At 43.4% G+C, this 23,392-nt stretch overlaps 1 protein-coding gene across 1 annotated transcript; it reads right to left on the reverse strand.

Annotated features, from left to right (window-relative positions):
* Window positions 1-1,102: 1,102 nt before the first annotated feature.
* On the reverse strand, window positions 1,103-23,100 carry LOC128815096 (uncharacterized). Its single transcript, XM_053991495.1, has 16 exons — window positions 22,656-23,100; window positions 20,907-21,251; window positions 20,290-20,340; window positions 18,294-18,373; window positions 17,978-18,034; window positions 17,433-17,547; window positions 17,098-17,137; window positions 16,623-16,713; window positions 11,936-12,128; window positions 8,149-8,493; window positions 6,669-7,028; window positions 5,895-5,975; window positions 3,681-3,748; window positions 3,005-3,086; window positions 2,507-2,537; window positions 1,103-1,745 (listed from the first exon to the last, which is right to left on the reverse strand). Exons 1-16 carry the CDS (start codon window positions 22,702-22,704, stop codon window positions 1,673-1,675), a joined length of 2,061 nt encoding a protein of 686 aa, XP_053847470.1. The 5' UTR covers window positions 22,705-23,100; the 3' UTR covers window positions 1,103-1,672.
* Window positions 23,101-23,392: the final 292 nt, after the last annotated feature.

Below are 23,392 nucleotides of genomic sequence, written 5' to 3' on the forward strand. Positions count from 1 at the left end.
TCCCCTTCTGCAACTCCCCAAAACCAGGGCTTTTAAGTCCAGCCAGCACCACAGCAAATGTGCTAGAACCTTCCCAAGTGAGAGCTAGCTCTGCTGTAATGAAGTCATTAATGAAGAGCTAATTAGGAAGAGCAAAAGGATTGGCCCAACTCTGCCAATTGGAAGCTGCAATGGAGATATTGTTGACTTAATTAGCAGGTTTAATTGGGTGGGGGGGAAGAAGGCAAAAAGAAAAGTTTGTGTTTTTCAAAGGAGTACATCAAAACTGTTTGGGATTTTCTTTTTTGCTTGTTTCCTTTTATTCCTCACAGGTCTGTGTGGGATTCATGCCTAGAAGTGAGAGATGCCAGGTCCTTGTGCTCTGTGCTGGGGTGGTGACAGCCACAGTCACTGGTGTGGGACCGACAGAGTCTGAGCTGAGCAAAGCCAGCCTGGGAGCCCACAGGCCACGTTCTGTCTGGGGACTCTCCTGTGCCTCCCACAGCACCACCAGAGCGGGGTGAGGGCAGGGCTCTGAACTCTCGAGACCGAGAGGCACCCCAAAGAGGAACCTCCCCTGCCTGCCCAGCTCACAGGGAGAGGCTGCTGGAGAGTTCAGCAGGCTCAGCACAGCCCTGAACACAGCCAGAGGGGAAATCCAGAGCTGCCAGACCCTGCTGGCTTCTGTTCCTGTGCTGTTCCCACAATGTGCTCTTACTTCAGGCTGTCGTTGCCCAGAGGTGCCATGGCTGGCACTGGTGAGCTCCAGGCAGTGGAGAGAACAAACCCTGTCATGGACTGGGATCTTCTCCCAAAGTCACTCCCAAAGCAGCAGAATGGGTGAGGACCCCAGGGAATTACACAAAAGCTCTGCAGTGCATCCCATCAATGATCCCCCAGCCTCCATGGACAATCCCTCTTCCTTAATAGATTTAGAAATGAGTGGTACGGGGCTTTGTGGTAGAGAAATTTCCCTCTAGGTTTGGTCTTCTGGGCATTCTCCCACCTGTGCAAATGCTGCAGTATTTCTTTGGAGAGCTGAGACAGCACACCAGTCATTTCCACACCTGGGAAATACCTAACTCCTGTTGAAATGCCTTAGGATGTGGCATAAAAAGTCCAATTGCCAGCAACAAATTACAGAGTTTATTTACATATTCTCCAAGGGTTATTCAAACATGCTGAATCACAGGCAGTAGTGATACCCCTTAAGTAATCTGCATTTTTGTTTTAAACTCACAGCATTCTTGTTGCTTAATTTTCCTATTGATTACATAAAAGCATTAAAAACCGTACTTTATGATTCCTTTTCTTTCTTTATGGCAATTTGAAGATAGGCAGCCTTCCATGTGATCTCTTCTGTTCCTCAGAGTACAAGTTGTATTCAAGGAAGAGCATTAGTAAAAATGGAGAAAAACAAATTCAATTGTGCAATACGATGCTAGTAAGAAGGCAGATGCCAGAAGCACCCATGAATAATGCATAAAGTCCCTTCTCAAATAAGCTTCTTTATGCAGCGAGTTTTAAGGGTGATATGGGAAAATTTGCACAAAGATTTTAAATTTTCATAGTTGAAGCTTTGGCCTTTGTTTTATACCCGCTGATATTTTGAGGGCTCACAAGGATCTCTCAGTGCAGCATGGAACAGGCCCTGTTTATTTCCCATGGCATCTGCAGATGATGTAGGAGTTCTTCACAGGGAAAAAATGTTGTTCTCTCCTTCAGCACCACTGAAAACTTTGTCAGTCTCTTCTGGTGGTCCAGCACTGCAGTGAGAAGCAGAGATCACTATGGATGGGACAAAAGGACATTGCTGCTTCAGAGCATTCTTTTTGGTTTGTAACATCAGCAAATTCCCATGGAAATGGAAACTTGAAACTACTGAGCCCAATGACTGCAATGAAGTAACTCTTACTTTTTACAGCAGGAAGGTATTTACCTGGCTTGCATTCTTCTCATGGAAAGGGAAGGGCTGTTTGAACCCTGTAATGGCAGCTGAAGGGTAACCAGCATGGGATTCAGAAAAGAGTCTCTCCCCAGTCCCTGTCTCCCATGTGGAGCAAGCTGTGAAGGACCAGCTACCATTGAAAAATTATTGGTCTTTGGAAAAGGGGTGATGCTTCACTGGACTCCCCTGTGGCTTGCCCACAGAATTTTTTTTTTCTTCAAGAGAAGCCAGAAGATATGAATTTATCTATTGCATTTGCACAAGGTATCATGTCCTGGTACTCAATCAAAAATAAAAGCAGATTAAGCACTTCCTTAAGCTATAGTCACTACACTGCAGTAGCAGTAGCTTAATTTCTCCTTTGCTTTGGGTTTCTGTTCATTCCTACACAGAAGCAGCATCCAGGAACCACTGTTGAATTTTTGGAGTGAAGTTACCTGAAGTTTCCTCCTAATACAACTTTGGTAATCAGCACCACAAGCCAATACTGCACCCATTACAAGCAGTGGCCAATATACCTTCCTGTCTCTAAGAAAAATTACACTGGAATGTTTAATAGGAAATTACAAAATTGATTACCTTTTTACTATAAACTTCTTTGTATGTTTACCTGGAAGCAAAATAATATTAATGTTACAATGGCAAAACAAAATCTATAATTCCAATGTATCTGTCAAATGAGCTCAGAAGCAATGACAGACAGCAAGTTGCAGTATTTCTGTGGGCTAAGCAGGAAAGAAAGGATCCCATCCTGATTTCAGTTACACCAGTGTCTTTTGGGAACATTTCCAGGAAATTATGGAGCCACTTAAGTATAAAGAGAGAGCCAACATGATGAGCCAGCCCTGCAAGAAGTGAGGGAACAGGTTCTTTGCACAGGCTGCCTCCTGCTGCATCCCCACCAGCTCATCCTCCCTGGCCCCCTGCCGCTGCCACAGTCCTGGAGTAAGGACAGCAACTCCCACTAAATGAACACAGCACTGGCACAGGACCATGGCAGAGTTCCCAGAACAGCCAGGGACTCAGGAGAATGTGCATCAGGCCAGCATTAGAATCATTTAGCTTCAGGATACTCACGTTTCCAAACCAAGGAGACCATCAGTATGAAAAGGACTGACCCCGCTATGACAGAGGCAATGAGAATGGCAGAGCTGGGAAACTGGAAGGGAAAAGAGAGAGACTGAAAAGGCTTTGGGAGCATGTTTCCTTCAGAGCTATTTACACAGGAGGGGCTGCACTGGTGCTCAGAGCACTGGGCTGCAGTTTGCAATGCTGTTCTGAGCTTGCCTGTACAAAGTGCTGAGAAGACACATAGAGTTGATCATGATAAACAAAATTAATTACCCTTTCAGTATTTAATAAACCTTATTCTGAAATACGGAAACCAGATTCATCCCATTTAACATGAACTTCTCAATAAGGTGCCCAAAGCAGAAGTAGGAGCTCAGTCACCCCCATCCTCCTCTTAGAGACGGGGAGGTGTAACACCCTCTAACTTGCCTTTTACCTCGAGGATGTTACCTCCCCTCTCTCACAGGGATGCCAGGGGATCAGTTTTTTCTGAGGTGTCCAGGTCAGATGGAATGCTCAGGCTTTGGTTCTATCCACTGAAAAGAGGAACAGGTGGTTCCTGAGCTTCTAAATAAAAGTTCAAGCCACTGTTTGCAAAAGCTGTCCCTGTAGTAGGAATACACTGAAAATCACTAGCATGTCCTGCTGTCCTGATTTCTACTCAAACACTCTTGAAACTTACAGGAAGTTTTACCTTATCTCCTCTATTGTCATATTTCCCAGCATTGCCATCTGAATTTGTTGAAACCTCTGAAAATGAAAGAGATTGAAATTATTACTGGCACAATCACCTGAAGGAGTGAGGGCTGCAGTGGCTGTCACTGCTTCAATCAAGGAGTAATGAACTCTCAGGGAATGAGAAGGGCAAAAGCACCTTGTAACCAAAAGAGAAGGATCAGTTTCCTTCCTGGTGGCTGAGGAAGCAGTGGGAAACCTCAGCCTTCATCAAGAAAGAGGAAAACCCAGGACACCTTCACTATCCCAGGTTGCTCCAAGTCCCATCCAGCCTGGCCTTGGACACCTCCAGGGATGGAGCAGCCACAGCTTCTCTGGGCAACCCGTGCCAGGGCCTCACCACCCTCACAGGGAAGAATTTTTTTCCTAATATTCAATCTAAACCTACCCTTGGTCAGTTTGAAGCCATTCCCCCTTCTCCTGTCACTACATATTCTTGTAAATAATGTCTCTCCAATATATAATCCCATTGCTATTTTTCTTTTAATTATTTTTTAAATTTTTCAGAGTATGTTATGCCATTAATAACCTAATCTGCCCCAAATATCTCCGTTCTGACCAGCCTCCTGTGAGAGCTGTGTTGGTGTGTCTCCACATCCCACGTGCTTGTACTTTATCAAAGACATGGACAGGGCATGGGTAGCTCATGCCAGTGTAAATAGAAATTTGCACAGGAGTAGAAAAGAGATTATGACTAATAAGAACTACAGCTAAACAAATACCCATAATAAAACACTAAAAACTACTAAAAATCCTGGGGATGTGTGAACATTGCAATTTGTCATATGCCTGTTTTATGACACTCCACTCTCTCGGAGCTCTGTACTTCAGAACTACCCCAAATCCACAAGAAATGCAGATGTAACAGTGACAATGCAGGTCCAACAAGTCAAATTTTATGGCAACATGTGCAGCCCGGCTGATGGGACCAACTACTGCTGCTCACTTTGATACTTGAAAGAGCAGGGATATTTTTGGGGTCTGAAATATGGCTGGTGCTGGCAGGGTTGTAGCTGGGGGGGAAAGCAAGTGAAGAGAGAAGAGACATTAAATCAGAGCCATTAGATCAGAGGTTCTTTGAGGAGCCATCCACCCCAGGCAACCCAACCTATCTGCCAAAAATTGCTCTTGGAGATAGAGGGCTCTTAACCCTGGGTTTCTCTCCTGCTGTTCTAACATCAATACAATGTTCAGCAACAAATCAGCCTTCCCTTACCTTACAGCAAGCCTGAGCTGGGTGCATTTAGTGCATTATTTCACAGAGTGAATGAAACAGAGCCAAGAACTGGACTTGGCTTATGGCTCTCACCAGACCCCAGCAAATTGTGCTGCAGCATTTTCACACCTTGTGACAGTTCAACACAAGGTTTTGCATGGGTGGGAATGACTCACACCAGCAGGGTACATCTTCTGCTGTTGCTGCTGTTGTGGTGCCTCTTTACAGATCACTGTCACAACTCAAGCTGCCCCAAGAATCCTGGAGCTAAGACCCTTTTTAAAACTTGGTATTTACAATGACAAAATGCAGGCATTATCCATCATCCCAGAAGGGTGACAAGTGAAACTGGAGTGAGAAACCCTCAAGAGACCAGTTTAGCCTCTTCTGTGAGCCCTCTCCAGGGGCATTAAGGAACACTCTTTCTGCTGTAAGTCTTTAGGTCTATCAAAAGAAGACCTGCAAAAATCAAAATACTGTGGGTTTAAAAATTGAGAGATTCATGGCTCTTACTGGAGCTAAGAGCCCAAATGCAACATGTCATCCTTGAATTTTAGCATTAAGTTCTCTGTTGAGGGCACAACACTTGGGAAAGATTTAAAATGGAAATCTCAATTAACTCATAGTGATGGTAAATCAGATATCTGAGAATTCAGCCATGTTGAAAAGTTTGGGTTTTGATTTCTCTCAGACCCGAAATACCTGATAGTCATGAGTTATTCAAAACCAACTTCCTTTGGAGGTATAAAACCATGTTTTTCTCAGCTGTTGTTACATTGTGATTTCAAACAATTTCTGTGTGGACCCCGGATACTGCCAGCTGCAATGAATAATCATCAGTAAGTGTTTGGTGCACTCTTAAGAATACTCAGCAGTTTTGTTGATGCCAACTTTTTAATTTCTCTGAACAAGCAACTTCTGACCTTGTAATGTTCTCCTACTCACCCATGACTGGCATCTCTTCCATCAGGACAGAGGTGCTGGCTTCCTCTGCACTTGGAAATGTACCTGGGAATTCAGTAGTCACTGAAACAAAGGAAAAAGTAATGCTTATAAAGATCACTAATTAGAAGGGTCTCCACATGGCATTCAAATCTGTGCAGACATCAATCTGTGGAAATGAAGTCAGTAATGTGAATGAAGCAGCAACCTACAAATGGTTTGATAACAGATCACTCTGATCACTAATAACAGCAGCAGCCTTCATACGAAATGAGAATGCAAATACTCAATTTTAAATATGTTTTGAGTTGCCACTAATTCTCAAGCAGAGCATACTCTAAACTAAACTTTTCACCAGGCAATGTCAATTGTCTTTCCCAAAAAAAAAAAAAAAAAAAACAAAAAAAAAAAAAAAAAAAACAAAAAAAAAACATTAGTGCAGTTAAGTGAATCTCTCTTACTCCACTTCAGGTGCTAGGCTTCACATTTATTTCTGTTGTACTTCATGAGCTTTCTGCCACATTATTTCTCCATGTTACAGCTCCTCTGCAGGAAGCCTGACCGTCTGATACCTTGGCTGTTGACCCCAGTTTAGTATCATCTACAACATCTGACTTGTGTTTGCCTAAACCCCCTGAAACACACCCATAGGCACCTCAGAGAGAACTTCCCAAATATAAATATAAGAGATAATATTGGAGAGTCTCTATGATGCCAGCCAGGCTAACACAGGGCATCTCTGCTACACAGAAAAAGGAAAGGATTTGTGCTGGTTACCCTCTGTGCTTCCAGGGAGTGTGGAGCAGAACATGTCATCTTCAGTTGTCACATCACCTGCTTGGGAAGTGGTTGGAAAATCTGGGAGAGCACTCATTTCCACCATAGTCACAGGAAAAATATCATTTTCTGTCCCAGCAATTGTTGAGGGAGCAGAGGTCTCCCATGTAGTTACTGCTGGAGACTCGGGGGCTGTGGTTGCTGGTGGAAGGGTGCTGGTTGTCAGCAGGACAGTAATCTCTGGTGTTGGCTGGAGATCAGAGGTTGCTTGAGGAGCAAAAGTTGTTTCTGTAAAATGTTTGGAGAAAACAGGAGCTTGGGTGGTGGTGGTGGTGGTGGTGGTGGTGGTCACTGGAGGGGCTGCATGGAAAAAACACAGCCAAGGGAAAAGCCAGGTCAGAGCATTCACAACCAACCCTGAAGGAAGCCAATGCAGAACTGAATAAAAATTATCTGGCTGCTAAAATACTGAAAATAAAGGTGAGAGAGTTAGTATTTTAATTAGCTGAAAGCACGACCAGTCCGAGAAATTCACAGATGTATAGATTTGCTTTTCTTTTACCAGTCTCAAACACCCCTCCTTGACAGTCTTGTAGAAATGGAAGGGCTAGAACCTTATGTGGTAGAACCCCAAAGCTTGAAAACATTGTTATTTTGCTTTTTAATTCCTCATAAAAAGACAATAAATAAAACAGCTCCATTTTTCAGCTACAATCTTCTTGTTAATCTTTGCAACTGGCTCTTTTTTCATGGCCTGTTGCCCTCAGCCTCAGAGGCAGACAAGCAATTGCTGCGTTTTTCACCCTCTCACCTGTTGTATTGTTTAAAAAATACAAACAAATGTGCTGTGAACACTAATTACGCTCTGGAAAAGCCAGAAAAAAAATGTTTTTCTGCTTTGTGGAGGGTGGTTATCATCTCTTTTTTTTCTGTGCAAGACTTTGCTTTATCCTGCAGCTCAGAAAGATAATAGGAAGGGGAAGAAGCCCTTCAAGACTCTGAGACAAAATTTCCAAATATGAGGATGTTGAGGACCCACCCTTAAGGGGAAGGAAGCACCCTTAAGGGTGGGTCATCCTAATGTGTCTCCTCATAGCATGAATGAAACAAAAGTCATCAGTGTTGGGGTGAACCTCAAACAAATGAAAAACTGAATTTCATTCCAAGGGTTCTTTAAATTATAAATCCCTTTTTAATTCCATCATCTTTTAAAAAGTCAAGCCGAGCTATACAACAAGAAATGAAATATTCATTTGAGAGGCAAAAAATGGGTAAAACTTAGGGGTATTTTTTAATCTAAACTGCACATTGACTGTGACTCAAATTGGCAACTGGTTGCAGATCTCCCTTGAAAAACAAGTAATTTGGGAAGAACACCTTTGGCCAGAACAAGCCAAAAAAGCGCACATAGACCCCAATTTTCACCACCCAAGGAGTGGATTGTCGCTGCTGGCCGTGTCCCCAAGGTCCCCAGACCCACCTCTGGCCACCTCCAGCCGTATGTTCCTCTTGATGTCGTTGAAGAGGCCGGGGATCTCCACCCGGCAGCAGTACACGCCCGCATCCTCCGCCTTGGCCGCGCCAATCGTCAGGGACACATCTCCAGCGGCGACGTTCCTGCCCAGGTTGTACCTCCAAGATGCTCTGAACGTCACCTTGCTGCCACTGGTGTGCAGGATTTTGTTCTTGCACTTTGAATTGGGGCAGGGGCCTCTGCCCCAGCACATGTCGGAGACGTCCTTGGGCCGCGTCACCCGGTAGGAGCAGGGCAGTGTCACAGGCTGTCCTATTGTCCCTTTAACAATGGCTTCGGACACCGTGTGTGCTGTCAGGGAGAACAAGGAGAGGGGAGTGCTGTCAGTCTCTGGTGGTGACTTGTTGTAGATGTTGGTGAACCCAATGGGAAGAATGATGATGTCTAACTCTATTTCAGAAGGCTGAATGATTTCTTTATTATAATTATGTTATAATACATTAATATGCTATATAAAAGAGGATACTAAATATTACATGCTACTTTTTCTAACTATTATATCTAACTAACTTACAACTCGTGACCCTGTTCTCCAGGGTCCAGACACAGGTGGATCTGATTGGCCATCAGACCCAAACAATCCACCATGATCTAACTAAGTGTTCACTTTGGGTAAACAGTTCTCTAAACACATTCCACAAGAGAAAAACGAGGAGCAGAAATAGATATTGTTTTCTCTTTCATTTCTTTCTGTGCACTTCAATAAAAAATCCTGAGAGAGAGAGAAATGTGCTTGCCACAGTGACTCTGCCTACACAACACAGTGAGTGAACGAGGTGTGAGCAAACACTCCTGCCTGCGGGCAGGCCACAGCTGCTCATCCCCGAGACTTCTCCTGCAGCTCGTGCCCCGAGGCACTACAGGCAACAGCCAGGAGCTCTCAGGCTTTGCTTTGCTCCTTGCTCTGGTCCTGGCCAGCTGCTGGAGGGAAGCTCATAAAACATATCAGATATGTGGTGAGCAAAGCTGGGGTCTGTCACTGGCAACCCAAGCACAAACTGGACCTCTGCAAATGGAATTTGAGAACTCTGCTCCCATCTCCTCTCCTAGGAGGCTGTTTGGAAGTTGTTCAGAACCCTGTCGTGAAAGACATCTGGTTTTCTCAGCCCACCACCACCTCCTTTGAAAAGGAAATGCTGTCACAGTTGCCTTTCACTGACAGCCTCAAAAGCAGGGTCCAAAATAGCTATTCATGTGTGAAATTAGGGCCTAATTAAACTGGCAGAGCAGTGGGATCTGTCTGTAGGAACCTGTTCTCAGAAAGTGCACTGAGCAAGCCCTGCCAACTAATCCCACTTACCTTGTGGAACTCTGTCTGCAGAGAAAATTTAATTGTTGGTGTTATACTGATTTTAAAAAGAGCACATGCACACTTCCCTTGTCCTCTTACTCTTAGTGACCAGCTTAGGTTGGTGTTTACAGTCAATGCCCACCTTGGCATCTGGTCTGAATCTTTGCAATATATTATTCCCTCTTAAATGTTTATGATGTTCCTAGATTGCCTTAAAAGAGATTTCATCTTCACAAAAGGCACTACACAAGAAATTTCCCAGACAGGAACAAATCTTTCCTGGTTTACACTCACCTGGTCTGTGTCAGTCCTCCTACCTTACTTTTGCTCCCATGTTATCATTTACACACTGTGGAGCAGGAACTGAGGGACCTGGGGGAGCAACCAGACCTGTCCTCCAGCCCTGCAGATCTGATGCCTCGTGGCCAGCCTGCTCACCCCAAAGAGGATTTGCTGCTCTGCTATTATCACCAGCTTCAGCCCTGCTTTGCCAAACATTTCTATTTTGCCAGCTGTTTGAATGCCTTTCCTTTTTGGCACGACTCCCAGGTAGCAAACAGATGCTTCCAACTGTGTCCATGTCTCTTTTGTTTTCTCTTTAATGGACTATTCCCTAGGCGAGGCTTTAGTCTGTGGCAGGCTGTCTCATGACTTGTTATTGGGATGACATTTCAGATCCATTATTGCTTATCCCACTGGCAAGAGAAGCCAACCCATTCAGGTTTCCACAGCTCCAAATGCTGAAAGAATAGAGGCAGACAAAACAACAGGCAATATGGCCTGAAGGGCAGGAGCTTCTGCAGAGAAATGAAGGCAGGATATGCCAGAAACTGAATTCCTGGATACAGGATAAGGCTTTGCGAGATGGTGGCTTTGGCCCCTGGAAAGGGAAGGTTCCTTTGCTTTGAAACAGCAAAACAGAGAAAACAACTTCTCTCTGTGGAGACAGAACCAGAAATGCAGTTGACCTTGGAAGTATTTCTGTGAGAGCAAGGGGTTAGTCATGAGCAGGCTAACACATATTTTCAAGATGATCCATCAAAGATGTGTGCAAAACCAGCTAAAACTGTTGCTAGAATTCAGGTCACTGCTTCTTGAGGAGACATGGGCTCATCTTCTGCTATTTCAGCCCATTTCTGAACAGCACAAAAGCAGCCTCATTAAGCAATCCTTTAACAAATGAAAACTTGCCTGCTCTTCTCTTTGAAAGAAGCAGAGCCCTGAACTTAGTAAATAAATAACTAAGTAAATAATTTGAAAGAAGAGGAAAGACACAAGGCATCAGAGTATCTTCAGTGCAGTTTCCCTCTAGTATTCCTGCTAGAAAGTTACAGGTTTTGCAGTTTCAAATCTTCTTCCCATTTCTGTGAAGCTAATGTTGCCAACATCTGCCTGCACTGCAGGCTGCTTAGGAAAGCTTCAATACCGCAGTAGCCTGAATTCAACAGCATGAATCCTTATTTAATAAGGATTAAATAACTTACTTCTCAGGTACAGCCTCTTCTACACACTCATTTTCCAAAGGAAATAGTAAATAGGAGGGAATGAACATGTCTTTGAACTTAAGAGACCTTAATTTCAATAAGAGAAGGTTCTGAGACCCTGCTCTTACTGTGAGGGGAATCCTGCCCCTCTGCATGGTCCCGACCTTCCAGGTATCCAGATTTGACCCAAGGCCCTGCCTGGGTGTTCCCACTGAAGTCTGTGAGATTTGCCACTCCTAGGTCCTTCATTAATGAGAGAAATGGACTCCACATTTCTAAAATCCCATCCAAAATAGAAAGGGGTATTCCTAATTGGTCAGATCATACAGTTATACTCACATTTATGTACAGTCTCTCTCAAACCTACCCTCGGGGCAGCTGGCACTAAGTGATTCCCATAGTAGCTCTTGTATTTGTCTTCTCTCCCACAAACTGGTCACTGGATGGACAAAAACATTCATCCTCCAGCCAGGACAGATGTTTGATAAGATTTTTTTTTCCCCTTGATCTATTTCTGGAATAATTTTCCTACTTTGCAGAAGATATTTGGAATCTTTGCCCTATCGATCCTTTTTTATTTTTTTCCTTACTGAAGCTTCTTTACTGATGAGATTGCAGAGGATGTGATAGATAAACAGAAAAGAAGCATTTAACTGGCTATTGAACCTCAAGACAGCACATTCTCAGCACAGGGCTGAGTTAAAGAGCAGGTAACAAAAAGCCATTCTTATCCTTCAGGAGCTCTGCAAGGGAACAAACACAGAGGAAACAGCACACATTTTTACAAGTGAAAAAAACACAAACTTCAAGCAGTGTAACTCATAAATAAGAAAAATTTTGAAGTTCTATGTACAATCTTTTTCATTGTTTTGTTTTCACAAAACAAGTGTTGCTGGTTTTCATTTGAAAACAATGTTAGTTTCCTGAGCAAACGCACAAAAAGCAGGTGAAGACTCACCTATAAAGATCTGTATCACCATCCAGTGAAACAGCACAAAATGGGACATTCTGGCTGACGGAGACACCAGGGCAGCAAGTGGAAGAAAAGGAAACCAGATCTTATCCTTTCCAGAGTCTGAGTGAAGTCTCATTTCTCCATTTCCAGATTTTACATGCTGCAAGTGTTTCTTTCCTACGCTTCCGGATAGGAACTGGCCAAAGGGGGGGATCTCCTGCTGTGCTCAGCGCTGTGCAGCCCCCCTTGGGGCACTCTGGGCAGTTCTGGGCCGCACAATTGGAGAAGGACATTCAGGTACTGGAATGACAGAACCAGAGGACACAGTCTCAAGCTGTGCCAAGGGAAATATAGGCTGGATATTAGGAAAAAGTTTTTCACAGAAAGAGTGATAATGTTCTGGAGTGGCCTGCCTGGAGAGGTGGCGGAGTCATCATCTCTGGATGTGTTTAAAAAGAGACTGGATGTGGTACTCAGTGCCAGGGTTTAGTTGAGGTGCTGGGGCTGGGTTGGACTCAATGATCTTTAAGGTCCCTTCCAACCCAATAATTCTGTGAATTCTGTGAATGTGCTCAGATGAGGCCAACTGAGCAAGTGGCAGGGGCTGGAATGAACATCCTGTGAGGAGCAGCTGAGGACTCCAGGACTGCAGAAAAGGGGGCTGAGAGGAGCTCAGAGCTCTCTGCAGCTTCCTGAGGAGGGGACATGAACAGGGAGATGCTGATCTCTCCTCCCTGGTAGCCACTGACAGGACACAGGGAGATGACTCCAAGCTCACAGGGATGATTCCAATCTCACCAGGGAGATTTACACAGGACAGTGGGAAGTATTTAGTGAGAGGCCAGTAAACCCTGGAACAGGGTGTCCTTTTCACCTTTCCTCTTCCAAGATATTCGGCATGGTACTAGCACCAGAAATTTCAATATTCTATTTGCTTTGCCATTCCCTGGAACTCTTAAGGCCTAGTTCTGTTCCAGGGTCCTGAGTGGCAAGAACAAAGACTGTGCTTTTACACCCCTAAACATTTGGTGTCATCTCCCCTCAGACTTTGTCTTCACTTACATTTGCTTAATCCCTCATTTCCCATGCTTGCTTCTGCCTGAAGACCCCTCTCTTTCCCCAGCTTCGCATTTTCTGTTTGCAAAGACAGCCTTGGAGGAAGTTGTTGCAAATGTTTTGTTGCCAAAACCACATCCTTCCCAAAGAAATGCAACATCATCTTCAAGAAATAGATTTCACTCCTTCTGACTGTTTTATTTCTTTCTGACCAATTGACAAATAAGTTCTCTGGAAGTTTTTCTCTGGAACAGCTGAGTCATAAAGCAAAAGTAATTCAGGGCAGTAAGGTCAGGAATGAAGAATTGCAGATAGACAAAATTCTGTGCAAATAAATGTAGCACAGTGCAAACTGGAGTGTAATTCCAAGTTCAAATGATAAAATGATGGACTTTTAACCAGGCATTACACTTTTAGTAATGAGATTTTGGGCTTATCATGATAGTCAAGCCCATGAAAATATTGCCCTTCTGCTTGCTAGCACTGAAAAAAGCAAATAAAATGTTAGCAGCAAAGGCAATGAGTAAAATACCTAATTTGCTATATTCTACCAGCTACAGTTCATACAATAGCCCAGCCCCAGCTGCTCTGTGAACAGAACTAATGAAAGCTGAGGTATCCAATATCCTGGAGACTTTTTCCCTGCAATGATCATAGTTTCTCCCATTACTGACCACCCAGCAGTGGCTGTGAGCTGACACTCAGCTGATGCCAGTGCAGGGAGCAGCTGAATCTCACCTGGGGCACAAACTTGGGTCATTATTCAGCTACAAATTCCCATGGAGTTTGTCCAGACAGAGCTGGACAGTATGTCACAGGCAACCAGGAAAGGCACAGGATGAACACAGCATCCTATCAGCTTTGTTTTCATAGCAAGGCTGGGCCAACAGCAGAGTGCATTGAAAAAGACCATTCAAAATCCAAGTGTTCTGGGAAGAGCCACAAACACATGGGTCACTTTCTGCTTTTGTACTGCTATCTAGTGGCTTCTTGCAGGCAGAAAAGGCAGAGGTGTCTCAAAAAAGAGAGTTTTCAGCTCATCAGCTCAGTGTGCTGCCAATCTCCTGATGGCTGAATGGTTTCCAAGTGCCACCTGCTTGTGTCTAAGGCTCATTTTGAAATGCCTGTTCCTCTGACAGATCACTGACATGAGTGCAGGTAGCAAAAGCCCAGGGAGCCTCTGCCTTTGTGGATGTGTATCACACTGCATGCCCAAGGCAAAGTTCTTGCTCCACACTACCTTTGCAAAGTCTGTTTACCAAGTAGTTGCAGAGCAGAAAGATTTTGCTTAATTCAAGATTTTGGTTATCAGATACTCAGCTAGAATTTTACGTGAAGAACTTGCTGATGCAAGAATTAGTCTGAATTAGACTGTAATGTTAATTTTTTAAATCCTTACAGACAAGCATCTTTTATGATTAGGAGTCTTAAGGATGGCCCACAGACTCCTTAAGAGCATGAACAGTTGAAATCAGATGATTTTGGAGATCCCACATGTCTAACTCTGACCCCAGTAGAGACTGATTACATAAAACTGCGGAAAGCAGAAATTGCTGGAGATGTTTCCTGAGCCAGTTCAGAGACCAGATCAAACTTCCTCCAGCTCCTGTCATGGGCTGGAGCCTGCAGCAGCAACATGCTCAGCCAGGCAGAAGGAAAGCACTGTCTGCAGCAGGGGCAGAGATTTGGGGTCAGTAATTGTTATTAATAATCAAATGCAAAAATACAGTCTGACACCAGCAGGTCATTTCTGGGTTCTGTGCCTTCTCACACAATATTCATGATGTGAAGACAGAAAATGGCAGAGCTGGTTTTGTCCATCATTTTTCCTGGCCCTGGGATCAGTGATCACCCAAAATCCATGCTCCCAGTCTTCAGTCAGCCATGAATTCACCTTCACCTTTTCAGCCTGCTACAACAGAGAGCCCAGGAGAACAGAGATCACAAGTGAAAATCCAAAGCACCCCAGGGTCACCTGTCCCAGTTTGCTTTCCACTTCTTCCTTCCTCAGCAGGATGAGCCTTTTCTTCCTTTGTGAGTCACTCACCTGCAAGACCCCACCTGAGCCAGACCCTCTGTGACCCCTGGGGAAACCACTGCCCTCCCAGCCAGCCCCAGTCCTCCCACCTCCACCAGCTGGGACAAGGAGGGGTCACTTCTCCACTGACCCCAGCTCCCCCTAAAGCACAACCAGATCGTAGCCTCAAGCAGTGTCTCAGCTGTTAACATAAATACTTACTGATTGTATGCCTCATTGCATTGTTGAAATAATTTTGGAGTTTAAAATTAACTCACTGGTAGAAAGTTTGTGGTGCATCTGTGAGTTTTTCCTGTGGCAACAGTGTCTGTGTTGGGTAATTCCACACTGCTGCCTAGGATGAGCTTCAGGACAAAATTATTTGACCAATATTCAGTAAGAGTTGGTGTCTCTCCTGCCTGTGCTGCTTTTGTGCTCTTTTCCCAGCCTCTGCTTAAATCGTTCTAAAAATTGTTCTAAAAAACAACTGAGGACAATTACTCTTTCACTTAAAGATGATTTGGGTGCATTGTGTCTCTTGCTCAGCAATCCATACTCACAGGACTGACTCTATTTATTTATTAGTTTAAAGTAAACCAAAGTTTAGTTTTGCAGAGAACAAAAGCTGAGGCACATCACTAACTGAGGAGCAATAGAGGAGAGGCACTTGGCCACAGGTATTTCCCATTTATGAGGTAAAATCCATCAAACACATTCAACATTCTTAGGAATTAAGAGTTGTTTGATATCTAGAGATGAGTGAAGGCAAGGCCAACTTCCAGACAATATTTTGTGCAATGTCCATGATTTCTCTGCAAGCTAAGAAAATAATTTCGTTAACTTTACAAAGGTGGGGGAAGGTTGTTCAGATTTTTTAGAGATTTTGAAGTGAGAATTTCCACACTAAGGACTTCTTAGGGTAAAGGAGAAAGCCACAGGAAAACAGTGATGTACTTTGCAAAAAAAACTCATACTTAGTCAATTCTCTGCACACAAGCTGTGACTGTTCTGTCCATTGAAGTACTGATGCTGCTGGCTTCAGGGATATCCCCTTGGGGGTGAGCAGCCATAGCTCCTCCAGATTTAATTCCAGGTGGACCGACATTAGTATATTGCATTACTGAGCTGTTACCAGAACAGGCCATACCTGATTTCAATGAAAATACAAAAATAAGTGTGTATTAAATTACTAATACTACCAAGATTGGCCATGTGACCTCTTTGTCACACAGCTGTGAGATTGCTTCTGCCCTCTGATGGCACAGATTCTGTGGAAGGTGGCAGATAGAATCCACAGTGAACACAATTGTGCCCTTCTGGCACTTCCTCTTTTTTTTCCCAACAAGGAAGCGAGAATTTGAAGCAGATAATAAATATAATCATAACTTTCTTTAGGAAATGGAAAGTTCCACCAGTGCCAGTTTTGGTTTCTGTCTCTGGAACAGGCTGATAAAGATTTTATTTTAAAGTGTAGCTTTTATTTGTTTTATTATTAGGATGTGAATAATGCTTCAGTAGTGCAGTCACGTTCAGCTGCTGAGCATAGGGAGCAGCCAACATTTTGCAAACTATTTAATGTCCCAGCAATGACAAAGACAGCCATGCATCCAGTCCTTAGTGCACAATATAAACGTTTTCCTCTGCATGATTCTCATCTTCCAGGGCACTATGGCTCCCCATACCTCGTGGCCTCCAAAATGCAACAAAGCTGCACAAAAGAGTAAAAAAACATGGTGTTAAACTAAAAACAGACAATAAGACCACAGAGGAACAGATCAACCAGCTCACAAGAAAATGTAAAATATACTTAAACATGTGATCATGACTGATAGTGAATCATCTTTCCACTTATGAGACAACTGACACCTGAGGTTAGCAAGCTGCCTAATGTTGTAAACTGACAGCGACACTTATTTTTGCTTAATAAGTAACAAAAAGTAGCAGGCGTTATTAGTTTCTTTTTATAATATTTTCTATTAACTCGAGGTTAAAAAATAAAGGCAAAGTATGTGATGGAAATGGTCAGCACACTGACATTTTTTTTCTGCAACTTCATTTGTCCTATTAGCAAAAGCAGGAACAGAAAACTTACCCTGCAGAACCAACCATCTTCTTCGTGTTGTAAAAATATTCTAAGGACCATTCAGAATGAAAAGAAAGAAAGAAAGAAAGAAAAAATTAATTTTCTTTAAACCATGAGAAGCAAGTAAAGTAGTAGGTTCAAAGATAAACTCAGGTGTAAGAAACTAGATAAGGGACCTTCAAAAATGTTTTCAGGATAGGAAATTCCCATTGTGAGCAGCCACAGCACAGGGGCCTCCAGGGACCTCAGCTCCCTGCCCTGAAGTGGGAGATGTGGCATCAGCCACAGCTGTGGCTGGACAAACCTGAACAATCCTTGAGTAAGCGCCTATGAGAAGTACTCACGTTTAGTGAGGAGCAGAGCCAAAATCAGGATGAGCAGAAGTGCTGCACACAAGCCAATCCCAATGTACAGCCCACGTTCTGGCTGCTGCTGACTGGCAAGTGATACAGACGTGTTCTGTCAAACACAAGCCAAGGAGCATTAGAGGAACTGACAGCAAGAAGCCCATGCAATACCCAAAGGCCTTCTGTGTGTTTTGCAACTCTGCAGGAAAAGCACACCTGAGACCAGAAGCCTAATTTGAGCAATAAGCCCAGTTTCAAGCAGAACCTCTGCAACAATTGTATCAACTGTGCTGTTAAACACAGTCTTCGAGATTTTGAGAAGATCTGAAGTTATGAGAAATCCCATTTATTCAGGTTTAATAATATTTGGTGAATTTGTTTAATGAGTAAGGTGTCTCCTGATGTCACACCCTCCCACCTGTGCTGCAGGACTCAGCAGGACACACAGAGCTGCATATTTGAGCCCCACTGCACGGGGAGTGCAGGGCACCCCTGTGCTCTCAGGTGGCCCAAGCTCCACTCTTGCCCACCTCCTGTCATACCTGCAGGTTTACAGTCACATCCAAGCAGTCTGAGGGGCCTGAGCAGGGAGTAGAGGCCTGAAAGGAAATACAGATGTTGCTAAAGCTCTTCCTCCTCTAGAAGGAAGTATTTTATGCATGCTAAGCAGGGGTTTTTTTCCCCCCCCTCTAATAACAAGCACATAAGCACTCTTTATAACCACTAAAAACGCAGACTACAAAACAATATTCTGCTGCAATTAGACAAAAGCAGTGGAAGTGACCTGTAGGGATGACCCAGTAACCTCTCAAGTCCATCCACTCTGTCTAGGTGTGCTACAGCAAGGTTGATGCTTACAGTCTGAGGAGCTTCTGAAGCAGAAACCGATGGCCAGGTCCTTGTGACAGTAAAGGAGGATTCACTGGTGCTGCCAGGAGCTGAGCAAAGGCAAGACAAACACATCACTTGCACAGAGAACTGTTCTGCCTTGACAGAGAAGAATTTGTACTGCTGACTTGGGACCCTGAACTTCTGTGTGTGTCAGCAGTCTGGGATCTGCGTATCATAAGAGGTTGGTGCCTTCAGAGGGCAGCACAAAACTCTGAATATTTTAGTCTTTGCTGTCCTTTTCAGAGCTTTGAACTCCTTCTTAGGAATACTTGGCTCTCACTGTTATCTCAGCACTGGCAAGGAGTTACCAGTCGGTGCTGGAGCCAAGAAACAGTGGCCATAGGATCATAAAACAGACTGGGTTAAAAGGGATTTAAAGCCCTTATCATCCCCTGCTATGGGCAGGTTTCTCAATGCCCCATCCAACCTGGCCTTGAAGCAAAAAATGATGCATAAAGCAAACTTAGGTTATCAGCTGAAAACTGGTGAGGATTATCTCAGGGCCTTGAAGCAGCACATGATGCAGTGTCACAGAAAGCAGGTGATACTTTTAAAGCCCCAGGCAGCCATACAGTAAACAGACTGAACAAAATGTGATATATTTGCATAAGGACCTGTAGCACATTTTGAGGTAATTTCCCAGAGCACAGCTGTTCGCAACATTTAAAATTAAGAGCTACAAATTTCTGTCTTATCTATCGTCAGTCTCAGTTTCTCCATGTGTTGTCAGATGACATAAAAACCTCCTGAGCACAAAATCTCCTATTCCCTCTGTGCCAACCCCAGCCGGTTGCTTTTATGTTTTAAATTGCTACCCTTATCCCAGAAGCTTTATTTTGAAGAGGACAGCATCATCAGCTTCCACTGGAGATTCTAGAGTATTTCTAAATCAGAGGCACATGGCCACCTGCCTTTTCCCATCTCCCTCAGTGTGAACATGCACACACTACCTTGTATTCTGAAAACTTCAAACACTGTTCCACCATCAGCTAAGGAAGAGGTCACAGGGATAGGAAAATCCCTGAGTTCTAAGATTGGAATCAATGTTATTTGCAACTAGAATAGCAACTGTCTGAGAAAGTTTTCACTTCTTCTTCCAAAAAGGAAATGCAACTGTTGTAACACTAATTTGGAGTTGCTTAGCTGAAAACATCCAAAATAGAGGGAGAAATACAAATGCCATCCTTGATTTTTTTTTTTTCAGAATTCAGAGAATAAGCCATTGCTACACTACAAGGTTTCTCTTGTGTAGTGGAAATTAAAGTTGTCTTTTTCAGACTAGAAAGATGCAGCTGAGCAGGTTCATGATAGAAGTTTATCCTTTTGAGAAGGGAACGTAGAAAACAAGTGAGGAATAGCTGAGCACTGTCTCTTCCCCTGCAATGAGGGACCTCACATTATTAAATGTGCACAGAAGCTGTGGGCAGCCTCAGGGACACACCTTACACCAGGGTGGAACAATAATTTGGCACTGTGTCACAAAATTAATGCCATTTTTCTACCATCCTCTTTAATCATCTGCTGCTGACTGCTACAGGAGGCAGGACCCTCAGTTTGATGTTCTTTTGAGGTAGTCCAATAACACAGTTCTGATTAAATAGTGGGTACACCCAACTCCTAAAAGTTGTGTTTTACCACTCATGGGATGCATTTCTAGAAGATGAGGTGAGATTTTATACCACAAAACCCCCCTACAAACCAAAACATTAGACAAATAAAAGCAAACCTTGCAGCACTACTAAAACATCTACTTAAGTATCACACCTGGAAGCAGCTTCCTCCCAAACATACATGTTCCCTCAGTATAATATCAATCAGAATTTATATCCAAGATCTGATCTTTAGTAATGTTTAATAAATTTAAGCCAAACATTTCTATCATCTATCATAATTTTTTTCCTTCCTAAGATTCCCCATTTGCAATATGGCTTGTACATGCTATTAATACTCGGATAAAAATTACCTGAGGTCTGTTCAGAGGTGTAAGTGTGAGGACTTGCAGTAGAGATCCTTGCTGATGTTAAAATATAAAACAAAATCAACACATAATTAACCTTATTGGGCATTTGTGTTTTGAGAAAGAGACAGTGTTTCCATAATAAAAATTTTCTAGCAAAGTGTAAGTACATTTATCAGCCACCTGTTCTATATAGTATCACGAGCAAGGGAAAAAATAAAAATCAAAGGAAGAATTGATAAAAAGCTTCTCTATACCAATTCTGTATCCCTGGGCTTTAATCTTGAATCAAGCAGGGAAAATCAAACACAGCTTTCAATGACAAAGTGCAGCAATAAATCTTTGGATGAATACTTTATGCTGCCCTTCCTTTTAAATTCTTCGGTGTCTCTAAGAATGCTCCATGAAAGCATCATGTCCTTTTTTAACTGCAGTGACTGCAGTGGGATAACAACATTGCCAAAGGCAGCCTAATTGAGGTAGCACTAACAGCAGAAGTGCAAGGTCCTCAAGATCAGTCTTACGGATGATTGCAGAAATCATTTCCACCACAAGCTTTGAAGTCCAGGCCCAGGAGCAGATCCACCACAATGGTACTCACAAGGGCACTCCTCTGCACTCACCTTTCTTCACCACAACCTTGTGATTAATCAATTGATCATTGAACCACCCCGGGATCTCCACACGGCAGCAGTAGGTCCCAGAGTCTGCTTCCCTGGCATCCACGATCGTCAGGGACACGTCCCCCTTCTGCAGGTCCCCTTTCAGCTGGTACCTGCTGCTGTGCTGCTCTGTCACCCTCCAGCCATCTGTCCAGATAATGGGCTTGGAACACTTTGAATTGGGGCACCTGTCCCGACCCCAGCACATGGATGTGATGCTATTTGTGTTCCAGACATTGTAGTGGCAGGGCACAGTGATGTTCTGACCAACCTCTCCTATCACAATTAATTCTGATACTGTGGAGCCTGGGGACAAAAAGACAAACAGTTATGGAGCACAGGGCAAGGGGAAGCTTCTTGTGAATCTTGCATGTCTGAAACCTTCCATCTCTCAGAGAACACCAGGCTTTGCTGGATTTTGCACAAATAGATTTTGCACAAATAGGTGTGTCTTGGCAGGTCTGGTGCAGAGAGGGATAATGATCAGGCCAGGGACATGTTCAAAGAAATAACATTTTCTGCAGCCTCTGCACACAGGCAATGAGGTGAAGAGACTCTGTGGCTCCTCTTGAGCCAGGTGCAGCCTATTGGCTCTTAACATTTTCCTTTGTGTGCATTTAACCCAAGCCACACACACAAGGGAACAGTAAGACATTGACTTTTCTCAAAACCACTGTGGGAAACTCTTCCCCCCTTTCAATGAACTGAACTGCAGGTTTCATCTGAATGATCACTGTTGAATGAATTTCCTTTTCTCTTGCCTTAAGACAGGTTTTGCCCATTCTTATCAGAAGAAAGTTTTCAGGGCTTTTCTGAGGAATATTATATATACTCTCTTTTTTTTTTTTTTTTTTTCACTACCTTATTCTCTCTTCTAAGTCTTACGCAGTTTCTAACTTGTTTGCTTCCCCATAAATTTGTCATGTTTCCAGGAGGCTGTGTCACACTACTCAGGTCAAGACAGTGTGCCCTAACACCCAGTAGACCATTCATGACAGAGAAAAAATACACTGGAAATAAGTCTCTGAAACCAACTTATTTTCTTTAATATGAAAAGGAAGCTCAAAATGAAACTCATAATAAAAGGCTTTATAAAGAAATACAAGAAATATCTGTAATATCCCTTTTCTTTCTACTGAATTTATCTTACCACCAAGTTTTCAATGTCTGTCTGTCTTTATTATTACCACTTTGCAACCTGTTGTTTTCATTGCTGTTGGTCTTAACAACCTAGGACTGCTCCCTCAGGAATTAAAAAAAAAGGAAAAAATTATCAATTTGTCCCAATAATATTTCATATGGCTAAAAAACACCAGAAGCCAGAGACGATCTTTTCCCTGTCTACCTAAGCATTCATCTTCACAAAGCTTGCCGAAGTGAAATGTCCTTGTTTTTCAGCTTCTCTAAAATAATTTAAAGTTCTCTGCTCAAATCACCATTGTCTAAAAAAAACCCACTACTAAGATGAGCAGCCAGCAGCATCTTTAAAACCACCATACCCTCAGCATGTTTCTGTTTCTCAAAGGAGGTAAGGCCTTTAGAACTCTATTGAGCCACTGTGAAGTTCTATTTTAACACAGAGAACTGCAGCTTCTGTGATGTGGCCACTCTTCCTGCTGCAAGATAAAATTTCTCTTTGCCACGCTCGGAATCCCTGATGCGTGTCACCTCCACCCACCTCCATCCAGTTGTTTCTGCCCCCTTGGTTACCTGTGAGCAGCAGCAGGAGAACCCAGTTCGGGCAGATATAAGACAACATTCTGGCTGAAGGTGACAAACAACGCTCCTGTTCACCCTTCTCATTCAAGAAAAATTATCTTCTTTGTGAGCTTCTGTGTTTCCTTCTTAGCACATCATCTCCAGACAGAGCTGTGGGTGCCTCTCAGTCCAATCTGGGCTGTTTTGCCTGAGGTTGGGCTGTTGTGCAGAGTGCTGCAGCACAGCTGCTGGGGCAGGGGACAAGTGCACTGAGCTCCTGCTGGCAGGGCTTTGACTGAGAGGTGACAACACTTCACAGCACCACACAACTCTGCTTCTCGTTTTTTCCAGATCTGTTTGATGACTCTAAGTGAAACTTGACAGCAGCACTGAGCTGACGTGACTGTCAGCAATCCCCCTGCCTTTGCCACAGCAGCCAGCGTTTGGATAAAAGATTACATAATATGTACATACTGTGGTAAGTGGAAAGGGCTTGGCCAAGTTAACGATTTGTAGGATGAACTATTGAAGCTTTCCATCTGAAGTTTCTGGTTCTAATACTTAGAAGCAACTCAGAGCATCTTCTGGCAAATTTTCTTTGGCAGCAATACTTTGGTGGTTTTGGAAAACTGTTACACAGTTGAGCCTAATGGAGTGCCAGTCTTTAATATTTAAAAATGCCACATGCATCTGCATAAACATCCAGAATAGAGAGGAGACTTGAAAAAGTAGTGTGGAAACTGACTCAA

Source organism: Vidua macroura, chromosome 15, assembly GCF_024509145.1.
Source record: "Vidua macroura isolate BioBank_ID:100142 chromosome 15, ASM2450914v1, whole genome shotgun sequence".
NCBI lineage: Eukaryota > Metazoa > Chordata > Aves > Passeriformes > Viduidae > Vidua > Vidua macroura.

Bases quoted from the DNA above. Each gene is read 5' to 3' on its own strand.
- LOC128815096 (XM_053991495.1), bottom strand. From the start codon at position 22,704: ATGTTGTCTTATATCTGCCCGAACTGGGTTCTCCTGCTGCTGCTCACA. The intron at 5,976-6,668 runs GTAACCAGCACA...CCTTTGTTTCAG, and splicing joins ACTCCCTGGAAGCACAGAGG to TGACTACTGAATTCCCAGGT. The intron at 1,746-2,506 runs GTAATCAATTTT...TTCTCACTGCAG, and splicing joins AAGAAGTTTATAGTAAAAAG to TGCTGGACCACCAGAAGAGA.